Below are 21,471 nucleotides of genomic sequence, written 5' to 3' on the forward strand. Positions count from 1 at the left end.
GGGACTCATAGCGACGTATACAACGCGTGTAAAATACATTGTTTATTTACATGAAATTCGAACACGCGCTGCGCTACGACCACCGCGCTTAAACATCCACGAGTTACTTATTCGGACAATGACTTAAATTAGACGTCTGATTATTTTATTTTCACATGTACAGCGACACGCGTTCTACACTGACAAGCGTTGCTAGGTCGCAGCACTGTCTTGGAGCATATTAATGGGCAATTGGGTTCCCCGATCTAAATTTCTATCCCGGTTTGTTGCACGTTCTTTTTTTAATATGAAATAATCAAATATGGGACATGTGTATAATAACAGAACCCCACACCCTCCCCGTGGCTTCGCTCGTGAAAGTACGGCAGCAGGATACACCGCATCACTCGTGAAAATAACTTCCATACGCAATGAAAGCCACGGGGAGGGTATCTGTCATAATACTTCATTATCACTGAAAACATTTTTCCCCTGAAATAAATTCCAGTGAATATGCCATTTCCCTCATACTCTATTGAGACACAGCGCAGTGAAAATTGGATTCACATGTAATGCTTGAAAACATGTCAGAAAAAATAAATTAAGTGAAATTCTACGTGACTTCATAATAGTTGGAAATGAACACATTACACCCGACCCTACCACTCTATATACAATGTAAACTACACCCCAAAACATCCTTTCACTCACAGTTACTACCGTGTTTCACCAGTGTATTCTATTTGACGTCAGGAGAAATTGAAATAAACAAATTAATTATAATTTCAGCCTCTAGTTGACCACTGATTAAAGAAACTACCTCGTCTTTATGTCAACTTGCAGTTATTCGTTGCCTACACCAGTGACTTCAAAATATATGTTTCAATCCCAGGAATTTCACTCGCTGTTAATTGCATGGGAGTGGCAGTCTTTAATGAATTTCTATTGTCATGTCAATTTCTTGCGATTAATCGAACATTAAGCTGTAACCACATACCGCCTAGGTGCTGTAATTAAATCCTGGTGTAAGCACCATATGAACTATGAACAATGTATGTGAAGCCAGCTGTGGGGTATATTCAATCCTATAGATTTCTCATTGTTTGGTAACTATTTGCTGCAAATGCAACAAAAATCAATATAAAAAATATTACCCACACAGTATTCTACAGGTTACTTGTTAGCAGTAGTAGTTATTGTCAGTATTGACTTCAGCGCGACATTAATCAGTGCACTGTGGTTATTTAGTGTTTGTTATTTTAATTCTAGCCATAATTGAGGCCTGAGGCATTACAATCGTTTGTTAGTCACAGAGCTCCTATAATCCAATAGTAAAAAACTGTTTACATTATTTGACTAGTAAATAACTAGTTTTTGTTAAGATCAGTCTTTTTTAAATGCTAATTTATATTTTTAGGAACCCCCTTCTGTCATTGGGTTGACTCGGGCTTCATTGGTGCCAGTAATATAAGAGATCTGTTACGAATACATGGGGAAGATAAACAACTATTTATAAGATCAGTTATAACTCGCAGTTTTATACTTTCCATACACATGCTTGGAACCCGAAGGGGGGGGGGGGTAGTGGTGGTGACGTAATGATGTATCCGTCCCATCAAATTGCCATGATAATTGATCCTGTCTGTATATCTTGAACGGATGAATCTGATTGGTCGAGAGATCCAAATATAGAGCATCCTTATACTGCTGACATTTGGAAAATAATAGTTAACAACAAAACGCAATATGAGCTAAACTATTAAAAGCTTTAAAATGACAATACTTATTGTGATTAATTATGTAGACGAGCGTGGTCGTACGTGAGAGTTTACTGTCGAATACTTCCCCCATCCTCGACTAATAGAAAGAGCCGTTACATATGCGACAAACATGTTGCCGCCATGTTAACCTTCATAAATGAAGTGAAGCTTACTTTAACGATACATAATTCGTCCGCATTATGAGATATTTTCGTAACATATTTTAGTTATATGCTTATGTATTTACATCTCTTAATTTTATATCCAGTAATGACTTACACACTCCATCTATATTTAATTTAAAACGCAGCCATATCAATTAAGTTCTTCGAATAGTGTATTCACAAATACAACACTACAGCCTAAGTTTTTTCCGGAGGGCAGCAATGGCGACCCTATGTTAGCTAAATGACACACTTGTTTTATAATTTTTCCGGCCCTCTTTCCGGCTCCTTCATCGTTGCACTGTTGAAACAGTTACTCAAGCCCAGAGTTAAGGCGTCACAAGATATACCCGCCGTCTTTCGTCTTATCTAGGCTTCTTGGTAAGTTATATTTTAACTAAAAAAAGTTGGTCAGTTAAGAAATTTCCGGTTAAAATGTAAAGTACGACGTTTGACTTGTTCCGCCACCAAGCCCAGTTTCCGCCATAATACTGTTCCAACATATCTAAAACGCCAAGCCACGTATTTAAATCTCATGTCATATCTGGTTATTATTTTCTTTAGAAACGCAAAATGATTTCCATATTCGAACGACAGTTGTCACGCTTGCTGCTGGCGCTGAAAACGAGGAAGTGAATGTACTTGAGTACTCGCTCTGATATGCCAACCCAGGCGTGAACAATTCACTTACTAATATGTCACCTTGCATGTTAATTTCAGTGATTTCATCCAGTTCGTGTGATTAATTTATTGATTGTGCATGTCGATGTTTTGATTAATTGTGTGGAGTACATGTTGTGACTGATTCAGTGATTTCAAGTTTCATCCCACCATTATTAGTACTGGCGACTAAACTTCAAATGCCTGTTACCCCTGTATCGCATTTAGCCTCATAAAAAAGTAACTCTATTCTTCATGGCATGGTATACATTAGCTGTGGTTCTGAAGCTCCAGATTTTGACCCATGTTACCGTAGCTTTATTTTATTCTTGTTTGATCACCATGTTTACCTATTTGAGTTACTTTCATTTAGACATACTGTGATAATATAGATCAACTCTCTCGTCAATGTAGATGACGCTAGGTAACATTAACATATAAATTTTCAAAACACGATTGTGAAATTTTGTAATAAAAATATTTCTTTAAAATAGACTACTATTGCCCCAAAACAACAAAAGTTCTGCCATTGATATCCCATATTTCCTAGCACAGGCTGAACAAATTCTAGCTTGTTGATCAGGGAAATTCATTTATTTACATTGTCAAATGACCATTAGATACATTGGTTATGTTCACAGGGAATACACTATTGTTTTGTCTAAAACAAAATTAGCCTGTGGATTTTTGTTGGGATTGAGCCATAGACAGCAATTCACAGACAAGTAATTAATTGTGTTTTTTTATTAATTTTTCAATATACATATACTGTAAAGGGGGTAATTATTCACTGGGTTTTAATTTAGCTTATTTCGCTGACTGGAAAAATGCGCTAAATTAAAACACAATGAATATGTAAAATTTAGCATAGAACACATTATCTAAATGATAAAACCGTGAATTTAAAACCCACTGAATATGCCTGAAATGGCAAATCAGTGAAATTTAAACCCAGTGAAAATTAGTCATTTTACAGTATTCCACAATGTACAAGATAGAAATGCAAGTCGTTGCACTGTAATGTTATTTGTTTCCATTTCTGTCCACCAGCATGCAAATGTCTAAAAACAAATTTTGCGAACTGAGCGATTCAAGTTGTGATCTGCTGTGTGAACGTTGCCTTGTAAGTTGTTAAATTAACAGGGAGGCATACATGTACATAACAATAGCAGTGAATATCATTATTTTATCTGGGATGCGAAAGACAAATACTTAGCACCCAATCATTGTGACTGTGTATAAACTACACTCGTGAGAGATGATTAGCATGTGCTTACGTAAGTCACCAGTTAAAACAGTAAGCACAAGTTGACCTGCATCTAATCAAAACAAGATGGCCCACAAGTTATTGTAGATGATGTTCTAATACAAATATAGTTTGAGATAGCACTGTGGCATCATGGGACATTATTGTCACATTGTGAATTTCTACATAATGTACATTGTTAATACAGTAGTCTGGATTCACATACGGGTTTAACATTAAAAATTAAAGATGGAAAATATGAATACAATATAATTTGAAATATAATTTCCATCATCCTATCACAAGTCTTAAAAACTCTTGAAGGCAATTTTGGACTACTGAATTTTGGTCGGGCAGTGAAAAAAACTGAAAATATACTAAAAGTATCTTTATTAACCTGTTCACATGAACATGCAATTTGTAAATTTATTCATTCGAGCTAGAATCTGCTTGTCTGGGACAGGTGGACAGACCTTAATAGAACAGGGACAGGCAATTTGTACATTTACGCATCCCAACTAAAATCTGTTTGTCTGGGACAGGTGGACAGGCCTTATATTTGTAACTATAATCTGAGTTTTTTTGGATACATTTATGGCAAGTATCAGGATACCTTTTTAGTTACCATCAGTTTCACAAATAGAAAACTAAATTTAGATTTCTGCCCTGTTGGGTAAATTCTAAAATGAAAGCTTTGTGTACATGTAAAATCTTATTTTTATCAAAAATATGCTTGTCAAATCGTGAAGCTTCCACAATATTGCTTCTTCAGTTAAATTCAGAAACTTCCACATAGTAGATGACATCATATTATAGCATGTTTGCAACATTGAACGAGATCATATTCAAGATGTCTGTTAATGTTGCTCTTAAGCCAAATATAAACAAGCAAATATAGTAAATTTAATTTTGTTCAGGTTCAACATGACTAATGCTAAATGGCATATTAATGGTATAAGGTTTTAGTGTCAGATCTCAAATTAACAGTTCTTGAAGCCAGCTGGATTACCAGTTTTAAAAGTTGTTTCCATGGTAATATTGAGTAGTCTATTAGATCAGTACAGGCTTTTAAGTAGCCACCTGTCTACAGGCATTCCACATTTTAAACATTCGCAAACACATGTGATTACTCATTACATGTAATTTGTTTAGAATAAGCTTCAAAGTCAAACTTATAAATATCAAAATTATTTATGTTGTGTCAATTTCTAGTGTATTTCTAGAACTTTGGAAAATGAAAACTTGTGACAAAAGTTGGTGACTGCATGTCCTTGGGCGACTGTTTATTTTGATGTCTGAGGTCATGAATGATTATTATCTATATAGTTAATTTTTTTTTGTATGGCTTCACCCATTGTGTGTGGCCTGTTGTGCGTGTTCAGGTTCTTTGGAGGCTTGTTGATTCTGTTGTGCATTTTCAGGTATATCAGTACAAAATGTACCTGTTTTCGAGTCTATCTGTATTTTGGAGGTTGGTGAATTCAGGCTTGGAATCATCTTCAATATGGTTTGATGTAGTGATGTGAAACAGTTGTGATTATTTATGATAGCTTCAAAAGCATGCATGCATGCACGCAGTTGGTTGTAAAACTCGTAATAAAACTGTTTTACTCTATTTATTTAACTTTTATTTTGTTACTTTTGTTATTTTCAATCCAATGAATATAAATTCTAGTGATGTTTTGCATTTTTGTAATTATGATATCGTTTGTGAAAGTCCATGAGACTGTATTTAGGACTCCTGTGAAATTTAGCTATTTTCACTCACTTGTGTAATTTGTAATAATTTGTCTATCAGAAAAGTTAACCACTTGATAGTATTACAACTCAAATACATAAAATTTGTCACAGCTGAATTAAAACAGTATTCCATAAGTTTTAGTTATCTTGTTATTTTTAAATCTGGAAGTAAAACAATATTATCATAAAACTAAATCTGGTTTACCTCCATGGTATCACTGGCCACTCCCTTGCCCAGATCGTGCTTGATTGTTTGAATATGCAAATTGGTGTCTGTAGACACAATGAAGATGGTTGTGGTGTGACCTACATGTCAGTGTAATGACCTTGTATAGACTGAATAGACAAATCGTCATGAATATTGTGATACGCTAATATCCTTTCTTTTTTCACTAATATGCGTTATATATGTACATTTATAAGATAAAACCAGATATCTGTAATATATAATAGTGTGGTCAGACCTTTGTAATAAGGTTTGTGGCATACACATGCTGTTACGTATCTGTTTTAGCCCAACACTCATTAAGGTAGAGATGCAGATTCGTGGGAGTAAAATTTTTTTTTTTTGCTTTTTATTATCCAAACAGTCTTGGCTATAGACTGTTGAAATTTTGTAGAATTGTGAATAGTGGAACATACTCAAAAAACGATTTTAAAATATAGATAACAGGTGCAAACATTATCTCGTTTGAATGCTTAGCAAGATTTAGCAAGGCTGTACATAAAAAAGAAACATGTTGAAAAAAAGAAATGACAGGATCTCCATATTATGCACTATATTTAACTTTTAACAAAACGATAATACATTTAAATTTGGAAATGTTACAGCCATTTTAATTATGAACATTAGCAAACTTCTTACTGCGTGAATTGTTATGCAAATTAGCAATTATCTCGGCTTCTTTTTAGTGCACATCCCAGAACTTGAAAAAAAAATAGCTCCTAGACGCTTTGACCTTTTGTTTTGAAATTTTCACAAATGATTGACAATGTGTTTATCTTCAAAACGCGGTTGGGGCATTGTTTTTGGTTGAACAGTGTTACAACAATTGTACAGACAACTAGCCTGGGTGTTAATTTATGCATAAGCTTGAAGTAGTGAAATTTGAGCTGCTGCCCTGCAAAATTGACAATTGGTAGACAGTTTTCAAGACGGCACTTTTTTCATAGTAAACAAATGTACCCATGAACCAATTTTGACAGGAAGCTGAAGCATGGTTTAGAACCTATTTTTTTTAAATCACTTTTGACCAAAAAAGCACAGTTTTGTGCATATTTCAAACTACAGTGTCCATAAAAAAAAAATTCTAACAAAATTTTAAAATTCATACAATAAGCTTTCCGAAAATATATAGTTTTGTGGACAAGGGAGGTCATCTTGGTGTCCTAATTAACTGATTAAAATACCTGTCGGGTAAACTGCATCTCTACCTTACATGGATTCATAAATAACTTTTTTCTAGATTGACAAAAAACTCAAAATTATATTTTTAGTAAAGTCCACTGAAATTATTTGTTTTCTTAACATTACGTGCATCAGTTAATATTGTGTGTTCCATGATATTTAGAATTTTAAAAAAAAGCAAATGAAAAATCCAAATTTTAGTGGAATTTCACAATAGAAGCACATGTTTCATGTTAAAACTACTACACATTGGTAACAAATTCATCAGTCGTTTTTTTTTTTTCTGGGTCTAATACACATATGTACATGTAGCTGTTATTTTTTATTTACGTTATTTAATACATTTCGCTGGCTAAAACATTTTAAAGCTGCCTGTTTGACATACTGCAGTGCCATTTACCAACTTGTTAAATGCAACAGGTAGTCAAAGGATAAAAATTGAAAATTAGTTCACTTTTTTTGTATGAGAATATGTGTATGTATATAATTAGATTTTACTATGCAGTTAAACATTCACAGAAACAATATGTATAATTTACTGTTCTGTAATTACCATAGGCCATGACCTACATTATTGCTAACACGTTTTCATGTAGTCTTACGTCTTAAAAAAAGTGATTAATGTGTAAAAAAATAAATAAAGTCCAGGTCAACCTCCTCGTCCTGTTTTGCCACTGCACAGAAATCTACTGTAGAATACTTTATTTTCGCTTGGAATTTATTTTTGCTATTTTCGCTGAAAGGATGATTCTGTGAAAATAAAATCCAGCGAATATACTTTTTTTCCTATATTTCTTATTAAACTCATCAAAAATCAGTGAAAATAAATTCCATACAAAATGCCCAAAAGCCTTTTCAGCAAAAATTAATTCCAGCAAAAATAAAGTATTCCACAGTATGTTGAGGAATTGATTAAATCTGCAAAATGTGTGCTTCATCAAATATGTTTTAAAACAAAATAATCACTTCGTTCGACCTGAAATATTTGTTTGCAAGGCCTTTCAACTGAAAACCTCCACAGGTAACCTGGGTGGGAAAGTGGGGGTGTCTCTACATGTATCTAATAGTAATTTGCCATTTGACTTGTGAAGGGTTAGCTTGAAGCTGAAGGTCATACAGTTTTAAGTTTGATGGTAGGAGCATTTGTTAGTTTATTTGTGGTGGAACATTTTTTTTTTAATTATTGTGTAACAATTCCTGATGCGATGCCCACCTTTTCAATTTTGTCGATCTCATCTTAGATACAATTAACAATTCAGCATAATAAAAGTTTTGAAATACATTAAACAGAACAGTGTGTCTACATGTAATAGTGAATACATTGTTCTACCAAGGCTGTGAGGCATTCATTTGCCAACCAGGATTTATAGGCATATCATCATCAAACTGCTGCAACACTACTACTACATGTATTTTGGCATGTTGTATTGAACAGCAAGTTTATTTCAGTTATTGGTGCCAATTGACCTTTGACCCTCTAAAGCCAACCCCTTTTAGATTACTAGTATGCATGTAACATGAGGATCTAGGTGTAACAGTTTATATAATAAAAACTAGGCCACTTCTGCAGATATATTAACCTGATACATGTATGTGCTTGTATACATCATTACATGTACATTCTATTTGGTTTGTCAACTAGGCTCATTCAAATTTCTACTCTGTTTTTACACACTTGCATCAACTTTTAAGCTGATATAACTGTTACTCTCACTGATTGTTGATCCAAGAATATTAGAGAACGTTTTCAAACTTTGCGAGGGGAAAACATATTGTCTCTTCATGTATTCGCATATTTCTGAGAGATCACCCCAGTGTTGTACTGGGTGTATTCTTAAAAATCACCTCGGTGTTGTACTGGGTGTATTCTTAGAAATCACCTCGGTGTTGTGTATTGGGTGTATTCTTAGAAATCACCTCGATGTTGTACTGTGTGACGACCCACTGTTGTTTGTCCCAGAGTGTTGATGGCATGTCTTGTATCATAGTACCCTCACCCAACCCACTGTTATTTGTCCCTGAGTGTTGATTTCATGTCTTGTACCATACTACCCTCACCCAACCCACTGTTGTTTGCCCTTGAGTGTTGATGTCATGTCTTGTATCATAGTACCCTCACCCAACCCACTGTTATTTGTCCCTGAGTGTTGATGTCATGTCTTGTACCATACTACCCTCACCCAACCCACTGTTATTTGTCCACGAGTGTTGATGTCATGTCTTGTACCATACTACCCTCACCCAATCCATTGCTGTTTGTCCGTACCTGTTGATTTCATGTCTTGTACCATACTACCCTTACCCAACCCACTTTTGGTTTTTCCCTACATGTTGATGTCATATCTTGTACCATACTACCCTCACCCAATCCATTGCTGTTTGTCCGTACCTGTTGATTTCATGTCTTGTACCATACTACCCTTACCCAACCCACTTTTGGTTTTTCCCTACCTGTTGATGTCATGTCTTGTACCATAGTACCGTCACCCAACCCATTGCCGTTGATAACAAATACCCTGCATGTCATCGCACTTTTTCTCCTGGTGGTAGTCCGTTATTCAAGACAATGTCTTAATGTGAACACTCTAGAATATCTGCCACAAGCAGATGTCTTAATATTTCCTGTCTCAAGCAGTTTCTATGTTTGTCTCCTGGAAGAACAGGATTAAACAAGCTGTTTTTACTGATAAGTGATCTTACTACTGACTGTATAATGTATAGTCTTTAAATTAAAAAAATAATTTAACAGAGCATACATGTATACGGTATGTTCAAGCATTTGGTTACCTATTAAGGTTAATATTTTAATCTTTTAATAGTTTTCGTAAATCAATTTTGCCATCTTTCACAGAAATAAATCTGCATAATTTTTTTCCCATATTTTTTCTCTAAATATTTGGACCTGTAGCCAATAATTAAATATTGTAGTTTTAATTTTCTCGTTATCATGGTCTATGAATTAACTTTATTTTTGTGTGAATCTACTTGGTATAGACATTTTTTTACTAATCAGTAGAAATCACTCTTTGAAATAGCCTTCTTGCCTTTTAGTAAATTTTGATGAATTACTGAGCTTTAATTTAGTTAAAATATCTGTATCATGAAGTTTGTCAGCTTTTCAATTTTGAGGAACCAATTCTGAAAGTTATGGTGTTCACAAATTACACTGATCAAAACCTTGTATTTTATATGTTTGCACATCCAGTGCAACTTCTTCAAATTTTAGTGAATATTTGTCATTTTGGTTTAAAATGCTCGTCCCAACTTTGAGTTAATAGGTTTTGTAATCAGTAAAGTATATGAGTAAATTTGTTAAAAGAGAATATTTTATTTTCTCTAGTTTGAAATCCTGTGGGGACTAATAATGTAGTATCTGTTTGTCTGTTCATCCGTCCTTGCTTCCTGAGCCATTTCTCAAACATGCTTCGACCAAAATCGCTGCTTGTAATCGTGTTCAGGGAGATTTCATTCAAACTTTATATCATGATTATGCATAATGCGTTTCAGGGTCATGTCAATTTTTTGGGCTCAACGGACCATATGAGCTGAGCCTATGAGATGGGTTTCTGTCCTGTGTCTGTCGTCCGTCTTTCTGTCTGTGCACGACTTTTTCTCAAAAACTGCCAAACCGTTTGACTCGATTTTTGGTGTGTGGATGCCTTGATGAGTGTAGATGGTAATTTGTTCATGAGTAGTCAATCTGCCAAAAATTATGCAAATTAGCCCCCCAAAACTCTAAAATTTCTTCTATGCTACTACGACACTAAGTGGTCTACAGTGCTGATATTGATAGTGCATGTGCCTTCAGGTGTCCTCTATCAGTTTTGTTAATTTGGTAAGGAAATTTTCATTTTCTTAATTTTGGCGAATATTTTAAAAAGGTCATTTTTTGGTCAAAAATTATATTTTTGACTTCTTCAATACCGGTAGCCTGAATGCTTTGATATTTGGTGTGTATGTACCTTGTGTTGACATCTACTTGATTTGTTTATCCCATGGGCATATCTTTAATTCTCTAATTTTGGCAAATATTTTTGTCATTTTTGGTTAAAAATAGAATTTCAACTAACAACTATTTCCAATGCTTTGGTGTTAGGCATACATGTGTTTATTATTCCATTGACAACTTTGTGTGGTTGTTTGGCGATATTTCATTTAAATGTGTATAGACATGATTGATTTTAATGGAAAATTATGCAAATTGCTCTATTTACATACCAATATTTAGGCTATTTTGGTGATATCTTGAGAACCATTTAATTTGTTTTAATAAAACTTGGTGCATAGATGTGTTGGGGCAGTTTCAAGATATACTTAGTTTTTGGTGGAAATTTTTGCAAATTATCTAATTTGCATATCGGCTAGTGAAATTCAAGCTATTTGGGTGCTATTTCAAGAACCATTCAATATATTTCAACAAAATTTGGTATATACATGCATTACGAATTCAAATAATTGCAAATATGATGTTATGTTATTCTCTCAACACACTGGAGTTCTTTTTAAGCTTTTTAATTCTAATTTATTGAATATTTGTTATTTTTGTAAAAAATATCACTTTTAGCATTATGTTTTATTGTCTCACTCGCTGCCTTTTGCGGTATTTGTCATATACAGCACTAATCTTTTGTACAATAGCCGTTGAGCAACAGGCCAATGGCTTATTTTTTAATATTCAAATAGGAATGGCCAACTGGTGGCCGTTATTCTTTTGGTTTTTTTGGAATTTTTAACAATAGTAGAAAGTGATCTCATGAGCTGAAACCATTTGGGTGTGGTTGTCATAAACTAGTAATAGTCAAGTGTATGTTGTAAATTGCTTATTCACTTCCTCCTTGTATCATTATACATTGTGCTGGCAGAGATATGTCTGTTCATATATTTTTGCATCTGTACAGAATCATATCAGGAGCACTATTGCAGGTAAAGACAGTTGAAAGGGTTGCATTTCAATCTCTCCTGTCGTCAAATTAGAGTCTAATTTTGGTTTTCATAGTCACTGATGCCTATTTAAAAGTATGTTTATTGTGGCTAGCACGAATTGGTAAACTTCATTTCGACAATAAGCTGTTATCATCGTAAAAAGTGTTAAAAATTTGTCTTTAATGCTCAGTTTATCTTTTGAAAACTACTAATTTCTTGATTTAAAAAAAAATTCCCACCCAAATCAATGCCAAAAGGTTGTACTACAGCAGCAGTAAATCTTTTTCGTGTTGCGTTCACACAAGGTCACTGAACTGTCATCAACATATTTGAATGAGCTATTGTATTTTTTTTTTACTAATATTGTTATTTGTAAATTGTTATTTTTCTTTTACTAATATTTGATTTGTAACCCTTTTCATCCCCTCCGGGGGATGTTGTGTGTTAATAAATAAATTGTAATTTGAACACATTGGCACCATCCAGCATTCTGAAGAACACAGTTTCAGATAAACTCCTGTATGGGGGAAAACATGGCATGCACCTGAAAACATTCATCTCTGATGAAACGTTAAATTTCACTTGCATTTCATAACAATCCTTCGAAAACGAAAGTTATTCACTTGTGAAACACAGCATGACCAGATTGCACTGCCGTACCCTGATCATTTGCTACTAAACAATGTATTCTTGTTTGTTTTTATTTGAAAAATCTTTCAGACTATGTTTCGTTACCAACAAAATTAAAACCAATGTTTTTTAATTTTTTGTCCTTTAAAAATACCGACATTTTTTTTTTTTATTGACTGTATTCTTTCAGCGTTTCATGATGCCTATTTTAGAACCAAATTATGGCCTTTCACTCTCACACACCTAAATTAGAGATTTTAGGGTACTACATATTTTGCTCAGAGCAAACTCCTCCATTTTCAATCTAAAACTAGTCTATTGTTTGCATTTACCAGTCAGATGGTGTTGGCAGGGTCACCTATTGACTTACACAGACATGTATGTCAACTTGCACTGATATGGTAGTAAGATTTGCTATTTTTTCAGACTTGGTATGGCAGGATAAATAATTCAGTCACAATGTAAAGAAATAAATCATTCAGACGAAATTAAAACTTAGGACCCCTGTAGGAACCCTGCCTTAACATGGAACATTCAGTTTTATTACCTTGCCCGTAACATCAAAGATAGAAGGGAAGGTATATTAAGGGAAAGATTTTTGTCCGTCGTTGTCGTTGTTAATAATTGTTATTGTGTGCACAATAACTTTACTAATTCTATTCCAAACTTTATCAAACTTGGTCACCATATTCATCAATATAAAGTCTTCCCCGAGTATGAACAACAGTTGTCGTCTATGAAAATATCATGCAAAAATTGAGAAAATCTGATAAAATATTTTGACTGTTTCTACTTGTTTCATAATGTATTGCTACATGTACTTTTGTAATTGGAAGTCCAGCTCTTTAAAGGCCCACATTTATGTTTGGTGGGATGGGTTGAGCTTAGTATTCTAATTTGACTGATTATTCAACAACAGCAACTGTCAATCATTTAATGTACGCAGATAGTCAACGTCTGCGCTTATCTCTTTGTGTGTATAGTGAAATAAACAGTTCTGGTGATGAGGCAGCTTGTTGGAATCCTAATTCAAGTCAGGTATTCGAGTTTGAAATAAAACAGTTGACCCTAAATAACATTTACATGCGTGCATCAGCGTTTTTTTTTTTTTATTTCATTCATTGAATTTGGGGACACAGAAATAATCTTTGTTTATATGTAAGTGAAATTTCACAGTGACAACTGCAATATTCCCCTGCTACCGGACAACCCAGTTTATTTAGTCCATGGCACAACTTAGGAAAATCCGTTGTAACCAGAGACATGCATTTTGATAAAATTCATCTCCCTATCTACCAAATTTCTAGTTGGATTTTCTCAACTTACGTCGGGTAAGCTGCAATAATAAGTGTTTTTGTCTAGAATATGCTTCAGTGCCAAGAATACATACAGAATTTGATGGAGGAGACATTCACAGCAATCAATTCAGAACATTATGAGAACTGTGAAACTGCTTTGCTAGAGGATTCGTCAGTTACAAAGGACGGCATAATTATGATGACTGATGCGAATTACTCATTTCGTATACGCAATAGAAATTGTCCATGAATGTCATGCTGTGGTGCTTCATGCCACATTAGATCATCCTCGCTACGAGCCGAAAAAAACGACTTATTATCAACCAGCATTGCGGCAGCGAATCTTTGGCTCATTTATTCAGAATTCTGTTATTTAGAAAAACACTGAATACTACGTCCACGCCCCTAGATTCCAGTCATGTGGAAAGCTTCAACAATTCGTAGAATGTTTTTCATGATATACCCAATACATTTCATTCCATGCGATTCTACATTGGAATGAGAATGTTGATCGACCAGACACCAGCCTGTGAACTTCACCCACTGACAGCAGTAGACGTAGGTTTTCTAACAAGTCACATCAAGTGCACGTATCATAACTAAAGGCAAACATGATGGAATCAATACTATTTATCGTTGATAACTTGTTTTTAATTATCTTCCATGTTTTCAAACCAACATTTTACATTTTGTTTAGTTTTGACAATGTCATGCCCCCCCCCCCCTCATGTTGCAAAGAAGCAGATCTTTTTGTGGAGCTTTCAGGTACCATTGTTTCTGTGGGCAAGGTTGTCTACATTTGAATAATAGACTCCACCTGTTTACATACCATGTCGGTCTCTAACAATAAACATAACACAATATGTGACATCCTTTTCCGATCTTGTGATGTGTTATAATTATCACTCGATGCTCAAGCGTCAAAAACATTAAAATTTACTGTTTATGTTTATTTTATTGCAGTTGGTGAGCCATGAGTTGAAGCCAAACCTTGTCACAGGAAACAACAATGTACACACCTTGTTCTCCTACCTATGTCCAGCATCTATGTAAATGTATGATTGCAACGTAGCATGAATACATGACAATTGATAACTAAACCAAAATGGCCAAAAAGACTGATAAATCTTTCAACATAGCTGTGGTCGGCCTCTCTGGTACTGATAAAGATAAAGGCGCTTTGGGAGTTGGGAAATCCTGTCTCTGTAATCGCTTTGTGAGTCCGCATGCCGATAGCTATACGACCAACCACATCTCAATTCTTAGTCAGACTGATTTCAGTGGACGAGTAGTGAATAATGACCATTTTCTTTATTGGGGAGAAGTCTACAGACAGTGGGACGATGATGAGCTCACATTCCATATCATAGAACAAACAGAGTTTATTGATGATACATCGTTCCAGCCCCTGAGAGGAACCAACACTGCAGTTTACCATAGGCGATGTACTGGAATAAGGCTTCATTCTGCAGAAAAACTCATGTATATTTGTAAAGATCAGTTAGGTAAGTTAATGAGGCAGTGTCATCATACCTGTATCATCATACCTGTATCAACTATATACTGTATACAACTATATCAAGATCATTAGTAGAATAGAAGAATATGAACCTGTAGTTTTAATGATAATAGTTTTTAAGTTACACTCTGATGATTCCTGTAGAGGGTTCTCAGGATTATAATCTGTTATAGGAAATGTTTTGGTCTGACTGCTGGTGATTGTGTTTTGGTCTGACTGTTGGTGATTGTGTTTTGGTCCGGCTACTGGTGATTGTGTTTTGGTCTGGCTACTGGTGATTGTGTTTTGGTCTGGCTACTGGTGATTGTGTTTTGGTCTGGCTACTGGTGATTGTGTTTTGGTCCGGCTACTGGTGATTGTGTTTTGGTCTGGCTACTGGTGATTATGTTTTGGTCTGACTGTTGGTGATTAGTCCCCGTACAGACACAGTTCGAAAACGGGGACTTATGTTTTGACCTCCATGTGTCTTTACGTGCACGTCAATTTGTTTCACGATCTGACTCAAGATGGCTGAATGGCGGCCATTTTTGTGCTAAAAATCATCAAAATCAAGAATTTCTCGGCTGTTTACAGATGGATTTTGTTCAAACTTGGTATATACATTAGACATTATGGGACCTTGATGCAAATAATTTTGTTTTTCAGATAAGATTCAAAATGGCCAACTGGTGGCCATTTTGTTTTAATGAATGTGGTTCTTGTGCCACATCTCTGACTTGCTTTCACTGATTATGTTCAAATTTTAAATATTCATTATACATCATGTCATAGATAGACAGATATATTAGTTTGACGATCCTATTCAAAATGGCCAAATGGTGGTCATTTTTGTGTTAAAAAATCATCAAATATCAAGCATTTCTGGCATTTATGGATGGATTTCGTTCAAACTTGGTACATACATTAGACATTACAGGTTCCTGATGCACATCATTTATTTTTCAGATCGGATTCAAAATGGCAGTCTGGCGGCCATTTTGTTTTAATGAAAGGGCTTCTAGATCCATATCTCTTAAATGCTTTGACTGGGGTCTGTCACAAGTACACGTGCTTATCCATAACATAACATTATGTAGTGACATAATATTTTATGACATGATATTTTAGCTCTATATTGTAACTTATAGGGAAGGTAGTACATGTATATTTCTACCATTACTTACTGTACATGGATTGCTTGGAATTCTGAATAATAATAACCATGACCCAGCACTTCAATCTGTGATAAATGGAACAAAGGCTGTGCTCTCTCTCTGCCATAAGTGAATGCAGTAAATTAAGAAACTTTCCCAAAATTTACTGAAAATGATTCAGTAACAAAATGAAAATGAATGATGAAAAAAAAAATGTTTGTAATTTCTTGTTTTCTGTTATCATATCACTTTTACTATCACTTCAGATCAGAGAGCACCCAGCCCAGCTATGTAATCATTCAGTGTTCTGACTTTGCATTAACCATTCTCATCAATTTTTCAGCATTGGAACACGAGTACCCACAAAAGCAGCTTCCAGATGGAAAGATCAACATTGATGGATTTTTATGTGTCTTTGATGTTAGTAATGTCAGCAATCGTACACTGGATCAGCAAACAAAGTTTCTGGACTCTGTACTCGGCTCTATTAGCAAGACTAAAAAACCTGTTGTTATTGCCACTACAAAGTGTGATGAGGGTTTCGAAAATTACAGAAAAGAAGCAGAGAAGTATGCATCAAGCAAGAAAGTCCAGATTGTGGAGACGTCTGCACACGAAAACGTCAATGTTGACACGGCATTCCTGCTACTGGCCCAGAACATTGATAAAAAGATTCGTGTAAAGAATACGCCGTACAGTGAGGCATCAAAGCATCAGAAACAACTCATAGACTCAGTCACAGAGAAGTACAGTGCACTTTTAAAAAGTGCTGTTGAGGACTGCCACACACTGTGGAAAATTACGAAAGAGAAATTTGTAAATAACAGAGACTACTTGAGATACGTAGATGTGTTGGGTGAAAAATCTGCTCATACTATATTCCGAAAACACATAAGGTTGTTGAAAGACACTCATCAAACTAAAAAACTTGTACATTACTTAAACACATTACCTAAGGCATTTGAAGAACTTCTTCCAGATTTGGAAACTATAGATGGAAGGTAAGTTTCAGATCTCCCTAATAGCGTGGTGGTTGTTGGATCTAGCGTGTGATCAAGTTCTAATCCTATTTTGAGTTGATCACTCGTTATGTCACAGACCCCAACACTTTTATGTTGCAGACTCTTACCCTGTTGTGTGACAGACTCTTACCCTGTTGTGTCACAGACTCTTACCCTGTTGTGTCACAGACTCTTACCCTGTTGTGTCACAGACTCTTACCCTGTTGTGTCACAGACTCTTACCCTGTTGTGTGACAGACTCTTACCCTGTTGTGTCACAGACTCTTACCCTGTTGTGTCACAGACTCTTACCCTGTTGTGTGACAGACTCTTACCCTGTTGTGTCACAGACTCTTACCCTGTTGTGTCACAGACTCTTACCCTGTTGTGTGACAGACTCTTACCCTGTTGTGTCACAGACTCTTACCCTGTTGTGTCACAGACTCTTACCCTGTTGTGTGACAGACTCTTACCCTGTTGTGTCACAGACTCTTACCCTGTTGTGTCACAGACTCTTACCCTGTTGTGTGACAGACTCTTACCCTGTTGTATCACAGACTCTTACCCTGTTGTGTCACAGACTCTTACCCTGTTGTGTCACAGACTCTTACCCTGTTGTGTCACAGACTCTTACCCTGTTGTGTCACAGACTCTTACCCTGTTGTGTCACAGACCCCTACCCTTTTGTGTCACAGACCCCAACCCTTTTGTGTCACAGGCCCCTACCCTTTTGTGTCACAGGCCCCTACCCTTTTGTGTCAGACCCCTACCCTGTTGTGTCACAGACCCCTACCCTGTTGTGTCACAGACCCCTGCCCTGTTGTGTCGCAGACCCCTACCCTGTTGTGTCGCAGACCCCCACCCTGTTGTGTCGCAGACCCCTACCCTGTTGTGTCGCAGACCCCCACCCTGTTGTGTCGCAGACCCCCACCCTGTTGTGTCGCAGACCCCCACCCTGTTGTGTCGCAGACCCCTACCCTGTTGTGTCGCAGACTCCTACCCTGTTGTGTCACAGACCGTACCATTTTGTCTCACAGACCGTACCATTTTGTGTCACAGACGGTACCATTTTGTGTCACAGATCGTACCCTTTTGTGTCACAGACCATACCCTTTTGTGTCACAGACCCCTACCCTGTTTCAGTCACAGACCCCTACCCTGTTGTGTCAAGACCCCTACCATTTTGTGTCACAGACTCCTACCCTGTTGTGTCACAGACTCCTACCCTGTTGTGTCACAGACTCCTATCCTGTTGTGTCACAGACTCCTACTCTGTTGTGTCACAGACCCCTACCCTGTTGTATCACAGACCCCTACCCTGTTGTGTCACAGACCCCTACCCTGTTGTGTCAAGACCCTTACCCTGTTGTGTCAAGACCCCTACCCTGTTGTGTCACAGACCCCCCTACCCTGTTGTGTCACAGACCCTTACCCTTTTGTCAGAGACCCCTACCCTGTTGTGTCAGACCCCTACCCTGTTGTGTCACAGACCCCTACCATTTTGTGTCACAGACCCCTACCATTTTGTGTCACAGACCCCTACCATTTTGTGTCACAGACCCCTATCATTTTGTCACAGACCCCTACCCTGTTGTGTCACAGACCCCTACCCTGTTGTGTCACAGACTCCTACCCTGTTGTGTCACAGACTCCTACCCTGTTATGTCACAGACTCCTACCCTGTTGTGTCACAGACCCCCCTACCCTGTTGTGTCACAGACCCCCCTACCCTGTTGTGTCACAGACCCCTACCCTGTTGTATCACAGACCCCTACCCTGTTGTGTCAAGACCCCTACCCTGTTGTGTCAAGACCCCTAACCTGTTGTGTCACAGACCCCCCTACCCTGTTGTGTCACAGACCCCCTACCCTGTTGTGTCACAGACCCTTACCCTTTTGTCATAGACCCCTACCCTGTTGTGTCACAGACCCCTACCCTGTTGTGTCACAGACCCCTACCATTTTGTGTCACAGACCCCTATCATTTTGTGTCACAGACCCCTACCATTTTGTGTCACAGACCCCTATCATTTTGTCACAGACCCCTACCCTGTTGTGTCACAGACCCCTACCCTGTTGTGTCACAGACCCCTACCCTGTTGTGTCACAGACTCCTACCCTGTTGTGTCACAGACTCCTACCCTGTTGTGTCACAGACCCCCCTACCCTGTTGTGTCACAGACCCCCCTACCCTGTTGTGTCACAGACCACCCTACCCTGTTGTGTCACAGACCACCCTACCCTGTTGTGTCGCAGACTTCTACCCTGGTATAAATATTACTGTAAATACTCTAATATAGGCATCATTTCCAGTCCAATTTTCAATAGTCAGTAATGCTCTATTATAGAGTACAATGTTTATGGTGAATGAACCACATTCGACAATGAGCTGCTATCACCATAAAAAGTGTTAAAAGGTCCACAATGCTCAATTTGTCTTGTATTTGTAATTTTGCAAGTTATGCCATTTCCTATCCAATGGCAAAAGATAATACTGCAACAATAGTAAATCTCTTCTGTGGTGTGTCTGCCATTCAGTGAGGTAGCTACCTACCTCATTAACTTATCTAAATGAGTTGTGCTAATTATACACCTTTGCACCATCAAGCATTCTTATTGGCTAATAATCTGTTTGACCAATCTGGTCAAAGAATACAGTTTCAGGTCAACTTGTGTACTTGGCGAAAAAAATGGTGGATACCGCATCAAAAATCTATTCTGATACCGATCTTATTGGAACTTTAGTGGTCTATTCTGTTACCGATCTTATTGGCACTTAGTGGTCTATTCTGATACTGATTAATTGGCACTTAGTGGTCTATTCTGATACTGATTAATTGGCACTTAGCGGTCTATTCTGTTTATACTCATCTTATTGGCACTTAGCGGTCTATTCTGTTACTCATCTTATTTGCACTTTAGTTGCCTATTTAGTATGTGTATTGCATCCATGAATTTATTTTTTCTATCCTACAGACCCTGGCAAGCTTGCCATCAGATAATTCTTAATCATCCTAACTTTGACAAGTGGTTTGTGAAGTTAGGTGTTGATGAGAACTGGAAGGAAAGTGACTTTATACATACTGAAGATCCCAGAATACCATACGATGTGCTCACCAGAAATGAACAAGACACTGAAATGATATTCAGGAACCATATCAATAAGCTTAATGCTGAGGAAAAGAAATCCAGGTTAGTGGTCCCCAGTATTGGCAATGTTTTTAGCTCCCGTGAAATGGAGCTTATGTGGTACCGGTGTCTGTGACTCTGTGACTCTGTTACTCTGTGACTAAAATTTGTTCCACTGATAACTCAAGATCTACAATTTCAATTCAAATGAAATTTGGCACACAGCATATACACACATATATGATGAGTAGATGCGCTGATTAGATTTTGGTGCAAATCCATGCATATTAATTAGTCAATTATTGCATTAATTACCGGTAGTCCCCATTCAGACGCAGTATCTGTATCTTAGAAATGCCTGGACCAATCACAATCGAACTTCACACATACATCATACATGATATTATACATATGCACGTCAATTTGTTTCACGATCTAATTCAAGATGGCTGAATGGCGGCCATTTTTGTGCTAAAAATCATCAAAATCAAGCATTTCTCGGCTGTTTACAGATGGATTTTGTTCAAACTTGATATATACATTAGACATTATAGGACCTTGATGCACATCATTTTGTTTTACAATCTGATTCAAGATGGCCGAATGGCGGCCATTTTTGTGTTAAAAAAACCTAAAAATCAAGCATTTCTCAGCTATTTACAGATGGATTTTGTTCAAACTTTGTATATACATTAGACATTATGGGACCTTGATGCAAATAATTTTGTTTTTCAGATAAGATTCAAAATGGCCGACTGGCAGCCATTTTGTTTTAATGAATGTGGTTCTCGTGCCATATCTCTGACTTGCTTTCACTGATTATATTTTATATATTCGTTATACATCACGTTTTATATATACATGTATTCAAAATGGCTGATT

At 36.6% G+C, this 21,471-nt stretch overlaps 1 protein-coding gene across 7 annotated transcripts in view; it reads left to right on the forward strand.

Annotated features, from left to right (window-relative positions):
* The first annotated feature begins 2,103 nt into the window (after window positions 1–2,103).
* Window positions 2,104–21,471, forward strand: part of LOC100373081 (rho GTPase-activating protein 5-like) — an 80,754-nt gene continuing 61,386 nt past the window's right edge. For all 7 annotated transcript variants that reach the window (XM_085501025.1, XM_085501024.1, XM_085501028.1 and 4 more), the window contains exons 1-4: window positions 2,104–2,284; window positions 14,772–15,313; window positions 16,804–17,461; window positions 20,437–20,652. In XM_085501025.1, the coding sequence (XP_085357151.1) occupies window positions 14,914–15,313; window positions 16,804–17,461; window positions 20,437–20,652 (1,274 nt within the window). In that variant the 5' untranslated portion in view covers window positions 2,104–2,284; window positions 14,772–14,913. The remainder of the gene's footprint in view (window positions 2,285–14,771; window positions 15,314–16,803; window positions 17,462–20,436; window positions 20,653–21,471) is intronic.

This window comes from Saccoglossus kowalevskii, chromosome 7 (genome assembly GCF_978046115.1).
Source record: "Saccoglossus kowalevskii chromosome 7, keSacKowa6.1, whole genome shotgun sequence".
NCBI classification, from domain to species: domain Eukaryota; kingdom Metazoa; phylum Hemichordata; class Enteropneusta; family Harrimaniidae; genus Saccoglossus; species Saccoglossus kowalevskii.